Here is a 19,978-nt window from a genome sequence, read left to right on the forward strand (position 1 = left end):
CTAGTTATCCAAATACTTGTATAATCCTATCTCTCAGAACACCTTCCAATAATTTACCTACTACTGACGTCAGGCTCACTGGCCTATAATTTCCAGGCTTACTTCTGGAACCTTTTTTTAAAAAAAATAGAACAACATGAGCTACCCATCAATCCTCCGGCACCTCACCCGTGGCTAGGGACATTTTAAATATTTCTGCCAGAGTCCCTGCATTTTCCAGTACCCTCTCTCAAAGTCTGAGGGAATATCTTGTCAGTCTCTGGGGAGACTTGTTTCTTTAAGACAGCAAGCCCTTCCTCCTCTTCAATCTGTATTGATTCCATGACCTCACTGCTTGTTTTCCTTACTTCCCACAACTCTGTGCCTTTTTCCTGAGTAAGTACTGATGGGGGGGCGGGTGGGGGGGAAACATTTAAGATCTCTCCCATCTCTTCTGGCTTCATACAAAGCTGACCACTCTCATCTTCAAGGGGACCAATTTTGTTCCTTGTTATCCTTTTGCTCTTAATCTACCTGTAGAAACCCTTAGGATTTTACTTCACATTGTCTGCCAAAGCAACCTTGTGTCTTTTAGCCTTCCTGATTTCTTTCTTGAGGTTTTCCTTGCATTTTTAAAATTCCTCAAGTACCTCATTTGCTCCACGTTGCCTATACCTGTTATGCACCTCTCTCGTTTTCCGAACCAGATCCCCAATATCCCTCAAACATTGCCTTTAATCCTGACAGGAACATACAGACTCTGTACTCTCAAAATTTCATCTTTGAAGGTCCTCCACTTACCTCACATATCCTTGCCCAAAAGCAACTTATCCCAATCCACACATTCTAGATCCTTTCTCATTTCCTCAAAATTGGCCCCTCTCCAATGTAGAATCTCACCCTGAGGCCCAGATCTATTAACTTGAAACTAATGGCATTATGATCACTGGACCCAAAATGTTCCCCTATACATACTTCTGACACCTGTCCTGTCTTGTTCTCTAATAGGAGATCCAGTATTGCACTCTCTCTAGTTGGTATCTCTATATATTGATTTAGAAAACTTTCCTGAACACATTTGACGAACTCCAAGCCATCCAGTCCTTTTACAGTATGGGAGTCCCATCAATATGTGGAAAGTTAAAATCTCCTACTATCACAACCTTGTGTTTCCTGCAGCTGTCTGCTATCTCTCTACAGATTTGCTCCTCCAATTCTCATTGACTATGGGCAGTCTATAATACAACCCCATGAGTGTGATTATACCTTTCCCGCTCCACCCATATAGCCTCAGTTGACAAGCCCTCTGGTCTGTCCTGCCTGAGCGCAGCTGCCATATTTTTCCTATTGAGCAAAGCCACTCCTCCCCCTTTCATCCCCACTGTTCCATCGTGCCTGGAACATTCAGCTGCCAGTCATGCGTGGTGCTAACTTTGTTGGGGAGTCAGCCTTCCTTCATCTTCCCCAATACCTGGGTTCAATCCCAATTCCAGCGCTGTCTGTGTGGAGTTCTCTCACATCCCAAATATGTGGGAGATCGGTGGGTTAATTGGGTACTGTAAGTTGCCCCCTGTGTGTGGAAAAGTGGAGTAGAATGTGGGGTGGTTGATGAGAATATGGGGAGAGTGACACATGATGAATCAGCAGGAACTGGTGGGCTGACATGCCAGTATTCTGTGCTGGGTAGCTCCATGAAGGAGGGGTCATTGATGTGAGGGTGGGCACACTGTCTCCTCATCTGTAGCGTTCTTTGGTTTGTGCCTGCAGGTTGCTCTGGCTAAGGTGAAAGCAAATGAAGCAAAGAGGAGAGCTCAGGGGACTCTAGACAAAGCCAAAGATGCCAAGGATCGGATCAACCGTTCCAACAAAGAGCTGCGTGATCTCATCAGGCAGATCCGAGAGTTCCTCATGCGTAAGGAAAATGTGGGCACGGTCAGGGGCATAAGCTGGTGTTTTCCAGATGTGAAGGGGAACTACGCCTCAACTTGTTATGTAGGGAGCCTCATTGCAGTCCCGACAGGGCCAGCTGGTGGAACGCCAGTCACTGAGGCCAGTGGTCCTGGTAACCAGTAGCTGACTCAGTCACACAGCATGTAGAACAGGCCCTTTGGCCCAACCTGTCCATACTGACCAACCTGGCATTCTGAGCTGGTCCCATGTGGCCTGCTTTTGGCCCATAAATTGCTAAACCCTTCCTATCCATAAATCTATCCAAATGACTCCTGAATGCTGTAACTAAACCCACTTCCACAGCTTCCTCCGGCAGCGCATTCCACATACAGACCACCCTCTGGGTGAAAATGTCCCTCTGGTCCCTCCAAAACATCTCGCCTTAAACCTCTGCCCTCTAGGCTTAGAATCGTTCGTCCTGGGAAACAGACTATGAGCATTCTCTTTATTGATGCCCCTCTTGATTTTTATGAACTTTTATAGCATCACTCCTAAACTCTAAGAATAAAGACTCAGCCTGTCCAACATCTCTCTATAAACTAGAGCCTTCCCAACCAAACAACGTCCTGGTATATCTCTATCCACCTAATGACGTTCTCCCTATAGCTGGAGACCAGAAGTACACACAATACTCCGTGTGGTCTCATGAATGCCTTGTACAGTTAAACCAGGAGGTCCCATCCAATGTAGACCAGTGTGCCAAATATCTTCGTTCCCCACCCTGTCCACTTTCAGGGAACATGTACCTGTACCCCAGGTATCTGTTCCTTTTATGGTCACCTAATGTAAGGCAGACAGAGTCGTCAATAGAGTTGCCCGGCGCCCATTACAGTAAGTAAGAAAGAGAATCCCTTCAGAATCACTGAGTGTCTGTGGATTCACCTCTAGTGCTTCTGCAGAACACACACACCTGTTTGATTCATCAGCAACGCGAGCTCCTGATCCTTACCATTCCCAACCATTCACTGTGCAGTCCTCACGCTCTGGGTGAATTGTTTCTGAATTTGGAAATAACATGCCAATGCTGTGCCTCCCCACAGAGGAGGGTGCAGATCCTGCCGGATCCTCTGTAATAACATGCCGATGCTGTGTCTCCCCACAGAGGAGGGTGCAGATCCTGACAGCATTGAGAAGGTGGCCAGTCAAGTCCTGCAGATCTCGATCCCTGCTTCCCCTCAGCAGATCCGCTATCTTGCGGAGGAGATCAAAGATAAGGTCAATAGCTTGTCTAATGTGGACGACATCTTGGACCAGACCGCTGATGATGTGAGGAGGGCAGAGCAACTCCTTGAGGACGCGAGGAGAGCACGGTAAGTACTGGATGGGATACTCCCAGCATGTTCACCACTATCAGTGAAGCCTCCTGTCTCTTTAATGACATTGTAGAGGAACCGGGTCTTTGGCCCATTGATGTCCATGCTGACTAGATGCCAATCTAATCTAATTCACTTGCTTATACATAGTCTGTATCACTCCATCTCTACATGTTCATGTCCATCGAAATGCCTCTGAAGCATGACATTATAGGTCATGTTTCAGTGTGCAAAACTTTGGATGGGAGGAGAGCAGCAGAAGATGTGTCTGTAGTGAGATCAGACCTCCCCCACATACCAAGGCACGCAACACGTGGTGTCTGCCCTGGGCAGCCCTACCCAATGCTCTGGTCAGCCACTGAATGAGCACGGTTTATCTGCCAGGAAGATGAAGTGTGCTGTTTGTTGTTGTTCTCCTGTGAAGGAGCCGTGCAGAAACCGTGAAGGACACAGCCGAGGTGGTGAAAGAAGCTTTGGAGGAGGCAGGCCGTGCCCAGAACGCAGCACAAAGTGCCATCAGGCAAGCAAAGGGAGACATCGAGGAGAGCGACCAGACACTGAATGGGGTAAGGAGAGCAGCTGAGGCATTCTTTGCTCGGGCGTCTGAGAAAGCCAGGAGGAAGCTGTCTGTAGTTTCATTCCCCAAAAATTCATTCTCGATCTCTAACAAGGTCAGCCAAAAAATAGACTGCAGAGTTCTATAGCAAGGACACAGGCCTTTTGACCCATCTTGTCATCTATGCCAATGTCTAAGTTTTCTCTTCATTTTGGCCCACATCTATCTAAACCTTTTCTGTCCGTGCATCTGTCCAAATGTCTTTTGAATGTAACAATTATCCTCACTTCTACCCCTTCCTCTGGCTGCGTACTCCATACACCCAGCACCGTCTGGTGTATGCCCCTCAGGTATCTTCTCTCACCTTAAACTTGTGTCGTCTGGGTTTCGATTTGTCTGCTCTGTCCAAGATCTTGCCTTTGAGTGCTTTAATCGAAACGCAACGTAGGAGCACTTGGTGGGAAAAGTGCCGAACTTTGGGAACCGTTGAAATCTGCTTCCTTACGATACAATGTATGCTGACCTGTATAAACCTACTTTAAAACATGCTTCTATTTTAGCAGACTCCATCATGCATTCCAGGAGCCCACCACCATATCTTTTTTTTTTAAAAAATGACCCCTGATGTCTCCTTAAACCTTCCTCCCCTCACCTTGTAGAGATGTCCTCTAGGGTTTGCTACTCTCGCCCCAGGAAAAAGGTGCTGGCTGTCCATCCTATCCACACCTCTCTTAATCTTGTAAACCTCTATGTCTCCTCTCATCCTTTACTCCCAAGAAAAAAGTCCCAGCTCTGCTAACCTTGCCTCATAAATCAAGTTCTCCAATCCAGGCAACGTCCTGGTAAATCTCCTCTGAACCATTTCCATAGCTTCCACGTCATACTGGTAATGAGGTGACCAGAACTGGACATAATAATCCCAAGAGTGGTCTAACCAGTTTTAGAGAGCTGTAACATTACCTCTCGACTCTTGAACTCAATCTTCTGACTCCTAAAGGCCAGCATTCATAAAGCCTTCTTAACTCCCCCAGCAACCTGTGCAGCAAACTGAGAGATCTATTAGATTTGGACTCCAAGATCCCTCTATTCTTCCACACTGTTAGGAAGCCTGCTATTTACCACCTTCAAGTTGACTGTCCAAAATGCATCACTACACACTTAACTGGATTGAACTCCATCTGCCGCTTATCTGCCCAACTCTGCATCCAGTTCAAATCCTGTTGAACAACTTTCTACACTACCCAAAACACCTCCAACCTTGATGTCATCTGCATTATTGATGGGTTCTTATCTATACCCACTTAGCTGTGAGTTTACTTCCTCACCAGTATACTCTCCCTATTGTTTACTGAGATATGGTCCCTTGTGTAGCTGGTTTCTCACTGACCGTGAGTGGGTTTTTCTCTCTCTCCCATTCAGATACGCAGTGAAACAGCGAGTGTGGAGATGGAACTGATGAAGGCGATGGACCGGCTGACACAGCTAGACAGCAGAATCGATGCGCTCAAAATGAAACGAGCCAACAACACCTTGGTGGCATCCCGAGCAGAAGAAATAGCTGCAACGGCACGGGATAAGGCCAATGAGGCCAAGCAGGTAGGAACAGAGGGCACCCTCTCGACCCTGCAGTCTAACAGGAAGGATCTGACCAATTGATACATATTTTATGGTACATATTGTTATCAGCGACATGGGTAGGAAAAGGGGTGAGGTCCTGAAGAGAGAACTTGGGAGTAGGGCAGGAAGCTGAAAGACGGGACTTCAGGGTAGTACTCTCAGGATTGCTACCTGTGTCACACACCAGTGAGGGCAGGAGTAGGATGACGTGGCTGATGAATGCGTGGCTGTATAATCGATGTAGGGTCAGAGTTTCTGGATCATTGGTATGTATCTCTTCTGGGGAAGATTCGATCTGTACAATAAGGATAGGTTACACATGAACTGGAAGGGGACCAATATCCTGGCAGAGAGGTTTGCTTGAGCAGTTGGGAGGGTTTAAACTAGCTTGATAGAGGGATGGGAACCAGAATTAAAGGGCAGAGAATAAAGCAGATGGTGGAAAGATTAATGCAATGTGCAGTGAGATGGGGAGGAAGTATAGATGTAGTCATTTGGAGGGTTTGAAATGTGTCTATTTCAATACAAGACGTAGTAGGAATAAGGGAGATGAACTTGGAGCATGGTTCAGGTTCAAGGTTCTTTTTATTGTCATGTAATAATACATTCAAAATGTAACATACACAGTGTACCTTAACTTGCGTCTGCCTTAAGGCAAACAAAGAATCACCATGAGCCTGGTGCCCCTAACAATAGGAGAAAGAAAAGCAAAAGAGAGTCACTCCAAAGTTACTGAGTGTCCGTGGATTCACCTCCAGCAATTCCTGCAGCCTCTGCATCCACTCAGACTCCTGTTCGATTCATCGACAACCCGAGCTCCAGCTCCAAACCTCCAACATGATCAGGAGGCCTTCAGTGCTCAAAACCTTTTGGGAGCTCCTCTTGCCTTCAGCACCATCTTGAATCCCAACTCCGATACCTGATTCCCATGAGTCACTGTCCAGCAGCCCATGCAGGTGCCCCAACTGTAAGTCACCCACAGCCTATTTGGATCCTTCAGCCACTGAGCCCCTTGCTTGTCCATTGCTGTGGTCTCAGCCCTATAGGGTCATGTCCCATGCTTCCCATTCTCAATGGGGAGTACGTGGAATTATGATGTTGTCATCATTACAGAGGCTTGGTTGATGCAAGGACGGGATTGGCTGATGCAGACATCGGGATTTTAACGTTAGTTTCAAAAGGAGTAAGAGGTAAAAGATTGGGGGTGGGGTGGAAATAGCATTACTAGTCAGGGACTTGGATCATGGCTTTCCTCACCTCCACACCACAATTGGTGAAGGTTGGTAAGAACATCTCCACAATCTCCATCAGTACCGGAGCACCACAGGGCTGTGTTCTTAGCCCTCTGCTCTACTCACTTTACACCTCCGATTGTAGCTCGGTACGACAGTAACACCATCTACAAATTTGCCGACGATACCACAGTAGTGGGTTGTATAAAGGAAGAGGGATGAGTAAGCATATGGGTCGAGATTGAAAACTTGGCTGAATGGTGCACCAACAACAACCTCACACTCAATGTCACCAAAACTAAGGAGCTGATAGTTAACATCAGAAAAGGAAAGCCAGAGGTGTACAATCCAGTGATCATTGGGGGATCAGAGGTGGAGAAGGTGAGTAAAATTTAAGTCCTTGGGAGTCATTATCTCAGAGGATCTTCCCTGGACCCAACATATTAATGGCATTGAAGAAAGCTCATCAGCGCCTCTACTTCCTCAGGAATTTGCAGAGGTTTGGTATGACACCAGAGATCCTGGCAAATTTCTACAGAGGTGTGGAAAGTGTGCTGACCGGCTGCATCACACTCTGGTATGGGGATACCAATACTCCTGAGCGTAAAGCCCTCCAAAAGGTAATGGACACAGCCCAGGACACTACAAGCAAAACCCTCCTCACTAGTGAGTACATCTACAGGGAACACTGCCAACGGAGAGCAGCAGCAATCATCAAATGCTCACCACACAGCACATGCTCTGTTCTCGCTGCTGCCGTCAGGAAAGAGGTATAGGTGCCACAAGACTCATGCCACCAGGTTCAGGAACAGCTGCTACCCCTCCACCATCAGACTCCTCAACGACAAACTCAATCAGGGACTCATTTAAGGACTCTTACTTGTGCGCATTATTGATTTTCTTTGCTCTCCCTCTATTGCACAGTCAGTTTGTTTACATTTGTTATCTGTTTAAAGTCCTTTATCTATTTATGCTGTGTACAGTTTTGTTTTTTTTGCACTACCAATAAGTGGTAATTCTGCCACATTTGCAGGAAAAAGAATCTCAGGGTTGTGTCTGATGCCATGTATGTACCCTGACCATAAACCTGAAATCTAGTATCACAGCTGCAGAAAGGGAGGTCGCTGTAGAGGGAGAGTCTTCTGAGTCATTGTTGGTAGAAGTCAGAAACAGGAAGGGAGCATTCACTGTATTGGGAGTAGTCTGTTGGCCCCCAAATAGCCCTCGGAACACTGAGGAATAGATTAGTAGGCAGATTTTGGAATGGTGCAAAAATTACAGGCATCTCCTTGCTGCAAGAGGGATAGATGAGGCAGAGTTTGTCAAGAAGGATTCCTGACTTGTGTGGAACAGCCAACAAGAGGAGAGGCCACACTGAATTTAGTACTGGATTATGAATCAGCTGATTGACCTCATTGGGTGAGCATTTCATTGAAAATGACCACAACTCCCTGACCTTTAGCATAGTTATGGAGAAGGATAAAAGTAGACAAAATGGGAAAGAGTTTATGGGATGAGGCAGGAACTGGCAGGGTAAACTGGGACCAGATGTTATCAGGGAAAAATAACAGAAATAATGTGGAGGATATTTAGGCATCGCTTGCCTGAAGTTCTTTATAGATTTGTCCCAAGGAGACGGGGAAAAGATGGCAAGATAAAGGAACTGGTCAACAAAAGAGGTGAGGTAGTTAAGAGGAAGAAGGAAGCACAAATAATGTTTATGAAGCAAAAGTTATGAAGGGCTCATAAGAATTGTGTGGTAGCCAGGAAGAAACTTAAAGGTCTTGGGTAAGTTAGAAGGGGCACAAGAAGGCCTTGGCAAATAGGATTAAAGCCTTCTATTGCATACATGAAGAACAGAATGATGACCAGAGTGAAGATAAGGACACTTGAGGATAAAGGAAGTAGTGTCCCTGGAGGCAGAGGATGTAGGGGAGGTCCTGAATTAATCATTTGTTTGAGTGTTCATCAGCGAGAGGGACCTTGGCCAATGTGAGATCAGTTTAGAACAATGTTGTGTGCTGCAGCATGTCGAGGATAAGAAAGGGGAAGTGCTGGATCTTCTTGAATACATTTGGATTGATGGCCACAGAACCAGATAAGATGTACTCCAGGTTACTACAGGAAGCGAGGGAACCTGAGTTGGCAATGAAATTTGCATCCTCCCTGGCCACGGGAGGAACTGGAGGATTGGAGAATGGCAAATGTGGTCCCTTGGTTTGTTTAAAAAATAACAGGGAGAATCCTGGGAATTAAAGACCAGTGAGTCTTGTGTCAGTGTGGGCAAACTATTGGAGACAATTCTTAGGGGCAGAATGTACAAACATTTAGAGAAGCATAATCGTTTCAGGGATAACCAGGATGGTTTCATGAGATTAATTGAGAATTTTAGAAAGTGACAAAAAAAATTGATGAAGATAGGGCTGTACATGTAGTGTATGTGGATTTTAGCATGGCATTGATAGGGTCTCCCATGGTAGACTCAATCAGAAAGCCATGAGGCATGGGATCCATGGAACCTTGATTGTGTGGATTCAGAATTAACTTGCCTGCAGAAAGCAGAGAGTAGTAGTGGATGGATGTTATTCTGCTTGGAGGTTAGTGACAAGTAGAATTCCAGAGGGATCTGTTCTGGGTCCAGTACTCTGCTTTTTATAACTGACCTGGACAAAGCAATGGAAGGATGGTTTCATCAGTTTGCAGATGACCACAAAGGTTGGAGGGGTTGTGGAGAGTGTAGGAGATTGTCGTGGGTTACAACAGGATTTGGACAGGATGCAGAGTTGGGTGGTGAAGTGGCGGATGGAGTTCAATCGAGATAAGTGGGAAGTGATGCATACTGGGAGCTCAAACTTGAACATGGTTATTGATAGGATTCTTAACAGTGTGGAAGATCAGAGGGACCCAGTGGTCCAAATCCATAGATTTCTCAAGGTTGCTGTGCATATTGATCTGGTAGTTACAAAGGTTTATTGTGGTAGGTAGGCCTTCATTCATCAGGGGACTGAGTTCAAGAGCTGTGAGGTGATGTTGCAGATCTATGAAACCCTGTTCCAACACACTTGGAGTATTGCATTCAGTTCTGGTCACCTCATTACAGGAAGGACGTGTAAGCTATGGAGAGGATGCAGAGGAGATTGACCAGGATGTTGCCTGGATTGGAGAACAGGCTTAATGAGGCAAGGTTAGCAGAGCTCAGGCTTTTTTCTTTGGAGCGAAGGAAGAGAGGTGATGTAATAAAGATCTACAAGATTGAGATGCATTGGGTGGACAGTCAACACTTCTTTCCCCAGAGTGAGAGCAGCAAACACCAGAGGGCATCTGTTTAAGGTGAGGGGAGATATCAGGGGCAAGTTTTTTTTTATTCAGAGAGTCGTGAATGCAAGGAATGTATTGCCAGGGGTGGAGGCTGGTACAATAGGGACATTTAAAAGACTCTTACACTGGCAGGTGGATGCAAGAAAAATAGAGTTATGGGTGTGAGGGAGGGAAGGGTTCGATTGTTGAGTAGATTTATATAGATCAGCACAGCATTGTGGGCTTAAGGGCCTGAACTGTGCTGTAATGTTCGATGTTGCTGCATTGAATGCAATGGGCAGTGATCTCGCTCTGTTCTGTCCTGATGAACCACATTGAATTGTTTGTTTTCTGCCACTGATGCTCTTCTATACACTGAGTTCCTCCAGTTGAGCCTGTGTTGCCACAGGTTCCTGTCTCTCGTGCCTACCAAGATGATACCAATGATAAAATGTTGCATCATCCTTGAGAGAGATCACTGGAGCAGAAGCAGGCCATTCAGCCCATCAAAGCCATTTGACCATTCCATCATGAGCAGATCCATTCTCCCACTCAGCCCCACACCACTGCCTTCTCCCCATAACATTTGATACCCTGACGAAACAGATAGCTATGAATCTCTGCCTTAAATCCACCCAACAACCTGGCCTCCACAGCTGCCTATGGTAACAAATTCCAGAGGTTTACCACCCTCTGCTAAAGAAATTCCTCTGCATCTGTTATAAATGGGCATCTGGAAGTTGACCCCTCTGACCCTTGACTCCTCTACTGTGGGATACAACTTTGCCACATCTACTCTGTCAAGGCCTTTCACATTCAAAATGCTTTATTCTTCTGAACTCCGAGGACCACAGTCCAAGAGCTGTCAAACATTCCACATATGCTAATCCCATCATTCCAGAATCATTCTTGTGAATCTTCTCCGAACCCTTTCCAATTCCAGCTCATCCATTTTTAAGGGAAAATCTCAGCAGTGCCTTCTAAGGCCTCAACATCACATCCGTGCCCTTGTATCCTGTTCCTCTAGATATGGATGTCAACATTTCATTCAGCTTCTTCATCATCAGCTCAACCTGGAAGGATTAGGGTATCCTGCCCAAGGACCCAAGCCCCATTGCACCTCCAAATTTGGCATTTTCTCGCCATCCAAATAATAGTCTGCTCTTTTATTCCTTCTGCCAAAATGCATGACCATACACTATCCAACATTGTGTTTGATTTGCCTCTGCTCATTCTCCCTTTCCTCCTCCCTACCTGTCCTTCTTGTATGATCTGCAGAAATAGATGTGTTCCTCATGGGTGGAAGGCTCAGGATGATTTTGATTCAGTGTCAATTGTGTAATCACATAGTTGGCCAATCAATATCCAAAGCTGGCATGAATGGGGAAGGATGTGTGGAAGATTGTTTTTTCTTATGAATATTTTAATTTTTTACAGACTTAAAGTAATTCTAGCAATCAATACAATCTTTTTCAACGTTCATTGGGTGTACAGAGACTGTTTTGTTCCCCTCCCTTGCCCCCAAACACATAGCCAGACTGATTATACATAATACAAATACGTGGGGTTCAGACCCCCAACCAAATACCTTAAAATAAGGAACAACCTAATTAACCAAATAACACAAGTTAGAATTTTTTTTTTTAAAACTAAAACTAAAAGCCAAACTAAAAAAGGGCGAAAAATAAAACGTGCCCATCGCCTGCGCCCAGTTCCATTTTCTTAACTCCACTCCATTCCCCACTGGGACAGGTTTTTATAATATCCATATTTCACGAGGAGGGGGAGCGAGTCAATCTACATGCCCATGTGTTACAGATTTGGTTGCCACACCTTAACTAATGTGTCCTGCTTTCCCCTTAGATTGTACATGATTTTTTCCAGGGGAATGCAACTCTGCATTTCCCCATTCCGTCGTGTGGTATTTAGTTGGGAGTTGGACTTCCATGAAACTGCTATACACTTCCTGGCCACAGCCAAGGCGACCTTCATGAATGGAATTTGATATTTGTTCATTCTAAAACTTGCATCCCCAATGTCTCCCAGAAGGTACAACTCCGGATCCTGTGGAAAATCTAGCTTTGTAATTTTTCAAAATGTTCCCCAGTTCTTCACCCTTCTACAGCGCCAGGTGGAGTGGACAAAAGTTCCAATCTCCACACCACACCTAAAGCACATTTCTGAAATTTTGGCTTTGATTTGTGTAATTTTTGTGGTGTGAGGTACAACTGGTGCAAGAAATTATACAGCACCAACCTATATCTGGCATTGATGACCCCAGTCACGCTGTCCAGACACAGGTCCTGTCCCCAATCTTCATTGATTGTTGCGCCCAGTCCAACTCCTATCTCTTCCTCGACTTGTGTAAGCCTGGCTTTGGGCCCTCACTTTGGAATATGTAATACATTCAAGAAATAAATTTACACATATTCCCTCGTTGAGTTAGATTCCCCACATTAATAGACTGAGGTAGGGTCATAGACGGTCCTAATTTTTCCCTTTTTAAAAAGAAAAATCTTATTAGCAGATAGCAGAAGAATGTTCTATTAGACAGGTGGAAGATTGTTGACTCACTTCATCTATCACAGCTGATGCACAGAAGCCCAGTTCCCTCACCATGTATCTACCCAGATTGGAGCGGCCACACCACAGTTGAGACAGGGGTGGATGATTTTGGAAGAGATTTGATCAATGTTGACTTCCCCCGCCCTTCAATTTCACATCATGCCATAACCACCAAATGTTTTTGCTTCCAGATATTGGATGGTCCACTCACAGACCAGTATAAAATCGTGCATGATGTGATTGACAGGAAGAGTGGGACAGTCTTCAACGCCAAACATAAGGCAGAGTATCTTCGGGATGAAGCCAAGGAGCTCCTGAGGGATGCACAAGACAAACTGGAGAGGCTGAATGGTGAGATAAGAGCATGTGGTTGAAGTGGCACGTCCACACCCAGAGTTGCCAATTTTATGTGATATTTCTCATGTAAATATAATTTACAGGAGAATGATTCCATGAAGAACTGACTGCTGCTGGGATTTCACCAAGAACCAGACATCAGAGTTAGCATTGACAGAGGGTTGTACAGCTCTGTCACTCAAACTGACTTGCTGGGTTTCCCTGCAAACAGTACAAGCCCTCGCACACTCTCGCAGCACAGACTGTACCGCTCTCTCGCGGTGAAGACCCCACCCCCTCTCACAGTCTTTTGGCAATGTTAATCTAACCAAAGGAATACTTCAACTGATGTGGCAACCTTCATGCTCACAACTGCTCAAAATGTCGAATGGCCAATGAAGTGCTCATAAAGTGGGATTACTGTTGTCCTGCACTGAATATGATGGAGTGGCTATTACGCAGCAAGCTCCCATAGAGAAATGATCACATACCCTCCCCTCAGCTATTTTCAAAGCTTGGAGGTTGACTGTATGTTACCAGGACGGGGCAGATATGTGACCAGAGCCATGATCTGCTGCTCCCCGCAAACTCCAGAAAACATGCAGTCAAATTCCAGGAGGGTTTGGATAGTAAATGTGATCGTAACTTGGTTTTTTTTTTAAACAACTATACTTTTATTAACTATAGAACTCATTCATGACTGTGTGGAGGCATCCATCTTGAATCTAACCGAGCTGCAACAACTAGTCTCCATCTCCCTCTAGTGGTCAGAAGGATTGTTAGCACTCTATCATTACATCCCCTTTCCTTGAGATGTTTAATCTACCAGCATGTCACACTAATACAGTATTCTTTTCAATTTAGACTTCAACAAACATCAGCAGCACAATTTTTTTTTAAGTGTGCAGTTCCTTTATTTTAGAGATTCAGTCTGTCAGCTGCTTGTGTGGATCTTCTTAATATAGGTGCTTGTGTCGGCTCTGCTGGTCCACAACTGTCCAGCACTGGTGGTGTTTCCTCTGTTGTTGTGCAGGCTGGATCTTCTGCATTTGTCTGTTCCTGCAGTGTCTCTTGTGTTTTCAGCAGGCTCTTTCAATTCCTCCTCAGTATTTGACTATCCTCCGTACTGACCATGTAGGATCTTGGATTTTATTCCTCCAGAACAGTGGCCTTTTTATCCCAGGTATTGGAATCTCTGAGTCTCCCTGTGTCCTGTTGTACCAGTGGCCCTCAGCTTCTCGCTGACTTGTCATAGTTTGCTTTTTGTCTCCATTGCAGATGTTTTTGTTTCCCTTTGACATCTTTGGCATTTCTGTTCTTGTTTGGGTCTGCAGAGTAGGGAAGTGTGGTACATAGCCTACATCCCATCAGAATCTCAGTGGGTGACAAATGGTGAAGCTCTGTAACTCACTAGATCTAGATAGAGATCTGAGCCACTGTCTAGTGCTTTCCTGAGCAACTGTTTAACTGTGAACTCCTTTCTCTGCTTTACCATTTGACTGTAGATGCAGAGAACTTAAAGTTACATGTTGGAAATCATATTCTTCTGCAAAGTTCTGGAATTCTCTTGAACTGTAGCTTGGTCCATTGTCACTGTAGATAATTTGAGGAATTCCATGTCTTGCAAAGATCAATTTCATATATTGGATCACACAAGCAGCAGACATGCAAGGAAGCAGCATAATCTCCAGATAGTTCGATAGATAATCAGTAGCCAGAAAGTAATTCTTTCCATCCATGCGGAACAGATCAGTCCCAACTTTCTACCATCGTTCTGCTAGTACGTCATTTATTTCATGGGTTCCCTTGTCTCCTTTGCATTATGTTTCAAACAAGTCTTACAGTTTGAAACCATTCTGTCAATGTCATCATTTACTCCTGGCCAATAAACTGCTGGTCTGGCCCTCCTCCTGCATTTTTCAATTCCAGGGTGCCTGTAATGCACCCTTTTCAGCATTTCTTGTCACAGTGATTGAGAAATGACAGTTCTGCTCTGACCAAGTAGAAGCCCATTGACAATACTCAGCTCTGACGTTGTAGTATGGCTGACATTCATCTCTGGGTCATCCTTCAATCAGATTCCAGAGGACCTTTTGTAGAACTGTGTCCTTTTCTGTTTCAGCTGTGATCTGCTTGGATTTCTTGTCAGATATGGGAAGTGATTCAGTGATCTGGTTTATGCAGAGATTCACATCTGTCTCTGTGGAACTCTCATTGTGTGCTTCACTCTATGTCGCTGCCCTGAAAATGCATCAACTTACACAGTAGGTTTCCCTGGTGCGTACAGCCTTTTGACTAGGCTTTAGTTTTCACATGCTTTGTCACCAAGCAGTGACTCATGCCCATCTGGGACTACTATTAACCTGACACAGTACTCTTTATCTTTAACTTTTACCTTGAGTTTACATGCATCTGTTGATGTTCTGTCCATTGTAAGCTTTGACTGAACAAGATTTGCATGGATATATGGCTTTATTTTCATTACCCTAATGTCACTCTCTCAGATCAAATTGACCTTTGCTGCTTGTCCAGCTTGAAGGGAATATTCCATTTGTATGCCATGACACAGTCCACTTATCCTGCTCAATGCTGTTCATCCTTGGCTGTTCAGTGTCTGTTGGTTTATAATCTTCCTGCACTACCATGCCCACAGAGTTTATCACTGAGGGCAATTTCTTCTATACTGTGTAGAGTGCACACTTTCACTTCTGCTTTGTTTCTCTTTGGAAAAACACTGCTTTGTGTAATGATTCTGCCCTTTGCACTTGTTACAGACGTTTCCATAGACTGGGCATTTTTTGATCCATGTTGAGGCCATATTATCGTTTACAATTGAATGGCTCTCCATTTTTATGTTGTTTCCTATATCTCATTTTCTTTTGTTTGTTATGTGTATCCCGACACTGTGGCTACGACTATGCCTTCATTTTCACTGGCTTTTGCACTCTCACTGAACTTTTTCGCATGCTGCAGAGCTAATTCACTGGCATGGCATATCTTCACAGCTCCAGCTAAGGTAAGCTCTGTCTCTCACAGCAATCTCTCTCTCACTTTCCTATCAATAATCCCAAACACAATTTGATCACTGAACATTGAATCTTGCAGTGGTCCAAAATTGCATGTCCTTGCTTTTAATTTCGTCCATTAAAAAAAAGTGTCAAAGCTCCATCCCTGCAGCCGTGTGCGTGAGCAAAGCATGTACCTCTCAAATGTTTCATTTTTTCTTTGGTGAACATTGTTTATCAAACATTTTGTTGAACTTGACCTGGTCTTTGCCTCAGCAAAAACAAATGTATTGAAAACCTCTAGTGCTTGATCCCCACCACAGAAAGTAGCAGTGGAATCTTTCAGGTTTGCTATCGAGTCTAATGGCTGGCAGGTACAGCATTAATCTTTGTTTGAACAACCTCCACTTGTGGTTGACATTTCCAAACCAATTTACAACATCAGGAGCCTTTGCACTTTCCATTTCTCTGCTGGTGTTGACTGATGTACACACCTGGTGTTTCTTCTACTCCTGGTACCATGTGATGATTATTTTCTTTGTAATAAAGACACTTGGGGTTCTTTTAAAACAACTATATTAGCTATAAAATTCATTCACAACTATTTGGGGGCATCTATCTTGAATCTAACTGAGTTGCAATAATTAGTCTCTGACTCCCTCTGGTGGTCAGGATGATCACAAGCACTCTATAATTACAGAAAATGGGATCTTTCTTTGGCTTGGCTTCGCGGACGAAGATTTATGGAGGGGGTAAAAAGTCCACGTCAGCTGCAGGCTCGTTTGTGGCTGACAAGTCCGATGCGGGACAGGCAGACACGATTGCAGCGGTTGCAGGGGAAAATTGGTTGGTTGGGGTTGGGTGTTGGGTTTTTCCTCCTTTGCCTTTTGTCAGTGAGGTAGGCTCTGCGGTCTTCTTCAAAGGAGGTTGCTGCCCGCCAAACTGTGAGGCGCCAAGATGCACGGTTTGAGGCGATATCAGCCCACTGGCGGTGGTCAATGTGGCAGGCACCAAGAGATAAATGGGATGGACCTCAGGAAAATAGCAATACAAGTGGGTAGAAAAGGGATAGGGGCCTAATGCGGGTAGATGGGATTAGTGTAGATAGATATTGCTGAGGTGGGCCAAAGGGCCTGTTTCCAAGCTGTACGGTTCTATAATTCACAGATACTCTGCAAAATGAAATAATTCAAATAACATCCAGTAATGCAGAAAGTCCCACACAAAAGGGCCGAGGATCCTGGATTATTGGTGTATAACTTTGAACATAATCAGTCCAGCTGCAACAATAGAAGCATAAAACCGGAAAGATGTAAATCACTTCTGTTAAAATGGATCTTTTTCTTCAAACACTGTTAAGACTAATATGCTCCCTGGCTTGTGTACCAGCCACAGCTGTTCCTGCACACATCTGTTGAGCCTCAGTGAGGCTTCACTTCATCCTGCCCTCTTTATTCTCCACCAGTCTCAAACAGCTGCCATTTTAACCCAATGACTGATTGCAGCGGTCTTTTGAAATATGAGGCGGAGACCCTTACCCCTTTTCCACAGAGATCCCACTAAATTGGCCTTTGTTTAAAGTCGGGTCAGGTTGGCACGTTCACACTGAAAAGCCGATTCAGTGCGACCTTTTACATAGGAACCCAGTATCCTGGTGTAAAAGGAGGTGGGACCTGCAGCATTACAGCGTCGGCATCCCGGGAAGGCGGATAAGCCTTTTACACAGGATCCCGTGTGAAACGCATCAGCTCTGATACTACCTACCTTGACGGGTGAGTACCGGGATGAAAATGACCCCCCACCCATCCCAGTTTTGGCATTTTCACACAGGCAAGTAAAGCGGTTGAAAGGCAGTTAATTACAGTCTTTCAAGGGCAATGTAAAAGGGTCTTCTGAGAGTCTTCCCAGTTCTCGGTTCCATCAAGGACACCAAATAGTTGGGTCTGAAAAGTCCATAGGAGAAATGGTTTGTTTACAATTAGTGTACATTGAGCAAAAGATATATTTTTTGCTTGAAGAAAAGTTTAAACTGATTACATCCAACAGATGGCTGTCTCTTCCTGCTAATTCTGGTATTGTCAGAATACTAGTTAAACAATTCATTATCCAACAAAAGTTTGAATTGGCACAGAAACAACACATTTTGATGGTGCAAAGTGTAGATGTGGCCATGCTAATTTGACTAGGCAAAAATAAATGTAGATGTTGGAAATCTAAAGTAAAAACAGAAAATCTGAAAATACTCAGCAGGTCAGGCTGTCGAGTTACTGCGGAAACAAAAGTCTGTGTTTTCGATTGAAGCCCTTTCTTCAGAATTGGGATGGAGAGAAGCTCGTAAATCTCCAGGGAATGATGTCTCAGACAGGGTTAATCTGTGATGACCATGACACAAGCTGTAAACAAGGTTATCTGCTCAGGGAGTGAACAACAAGGTTCCTCAGGCCTGGAACATCAGTAATACATTTCTACCTCCAATGGACACTGTGAGACCAGCTGAGTTCCTCCAGTATCTCTGTTTTTACTACAATCACTGCGTCTAAAGACTTTTGGGTTTCATTCCTACCAGAACTGCACACGGTATTCCGTGTGGTCTCACAGGCGCCCTATGCAACTGTATCATTAAGTCCTAACATTTGTAGTCCATACCCTTGCCATGAAGCCCAGCATACAAATCACCTTCACCACCTTGTCCACCTGAATCACTACTTTCAAGGATCTATGAACCTGTATTCCTTGGACTCTCTCTTTTTTCCATCACTTCCAATGCCCCGATAAATCCAACCCTGGTTTGACCAACCAAAGTTCCACAGCTCAGACCGGTCATTAAATTCCATTTGCCACTCCTTGGCCCACCTTTCCCTCCCCCGATCTAGATCCTGTTGTACATTCTTCCTTACTGCTCACTACACCACCAGTCTGTTACTTTCTTTTCTCATCAGCCACTTTGAAAATACCACTGCTGTTAGAAAAAAATTAAAACTGTCAGCAGGTTAGGGAGAATCTCTTTCACCCTCTGCATCTATTTTTGCCTTAACTATTTTTGCCTTTTTATGCACCTGTGCTCACACGTTTTCAAACGTCCTTATCTCCTGAACCTCTTCCCCCTCCCCACTCCTTTTTCCACAGTCTTGTCATTCCTGAAGAAGAACTCGGGCCTGAAAATGTAGACTCTGCCTGAATTCCAAACATCTGCTCTCCCGTGGGCTCTGATGTGGTGCATTCCTGATTCTTGTGTGACTGTAACCTCTGGAATTCCCACTTCAATCTCTAATGCATGACAACGATCACTGCTCCTCAACTCTTTTCCTGCGGCTTAAAGAAACGTTGTTCCTGCATTTACAATCACAGTTTATTGTTCTTGCAAATCTAACCAGATGAATTTTCTCTGCCCGACAGATCTTGAGGTTCAGTATGAAGCGAATGAGCACGTTCTGGAGGGAAAGGCGCAGCAGCTGGATGGTCTAGAGGAGAAGATGAAAGACATTTTGAAAGCCATTAACCAACAGATTCAAATCTATAACACCTGCCAATAAATCAAAATACCCAGATGTGTGTCACCAAGCCTTTAGGGAATGCGCAGCATCACTGTGTCCAGCTCTTTAGATGCAATGTTTATCCGACACTTAAAGCAATGTCACATCACTTGTGTGCTTCTGCCCTTCACCTTGCCCCACCCACCCAAAAAAAAGCTACTGGGATCTCCATGGACCCGTGGCCTGCCAAAGTCCGAAAACAAAAATTGGGCAAAAGCGACCATAAAGCCTGGCTTCAGTGACATTTGATGTGACAGGCAGCATGAAATGATTATTAAAGGCAGTTTTTTTTTCCTCAAACCCAATGACCCAGATCTTTGTCAAGTTTTTAATCTGGTGTTACAGAGGAGTAGGGAGTGAAAGAAAAACAGGTGGCATTTTATGGAAAATCTTTTGTTTTAAATGGCATTGTTCCTCAAAGGTTCAGTCACATCAAATGACAACATTTAATTACTGACACTGTTGTCAATCGACTCACCACAATGATCTCACCTATCATTTAATTACGGGGGAAGCGAAGAACTTGGGTTTGTTATCTCCAGCCTTGCACCTGCTGTTATTTTAACAGTGGAAATTGTACTCTCAGAAGAATTGT

The 19,978-nt window shown here is 44.6% G+C and overlaps 1 protein-coding gene across 1 annotated transcript in view; it reads left to right on the forward strand.

Moving 5' to 3' along the window:
* LOC138764100 (laminin subunit beta-2-like) overlaps positions 1–19,683 on the forward strand; it is a 105,959-nt gene extending 86,276 nt beyond the window's left edge. Inside the window, exons 28-33 of the mRNA XM_069939475.1 lie at positions 1,747–1,891; positions 3,032–3,239; positions 3,667–3,808; positions 5,218–5,394; positions 12,701–12,860; positions 19,247–19,683. Coding sequence (XP_069795576.1) covers positions 1,747–1,891; positions 3,032–3,239; positions 3,667–3,808; positions 5,218–5,394; positions 12,701–12,860; positions 19,247–19,383 — 969 coding nt within the window. The 3' untranslated portion in view covers positions 19,384–19,683. The remainder of the gene's footprint in view (positions 1–1,746; positions 1,892–3,031; positions 3,240–3,666; positions 3,809–5,217; positions 5,395–12,700; positions 12,861–19,246) is intronic.
* The last annotated feature ends 295 nt before the right edge of the window (positions 19,684–19,978 follow it).

The sequence above is a fragment of the Narcine bancroftii genome, chromosome 5 (assembly GCF_036971445.1).
Source record: "Narcine bancroftii isolate sNarBan1 chromosome 5, sNarBan1.hap1, whole genome shotgun sequence".
Lineage (NCBI taxonomy): Eukaryota > Metazoa > Chordata > Chondrichthyes > Torpediniformes > Narcinidae > Narcine > Narcine bancroftii.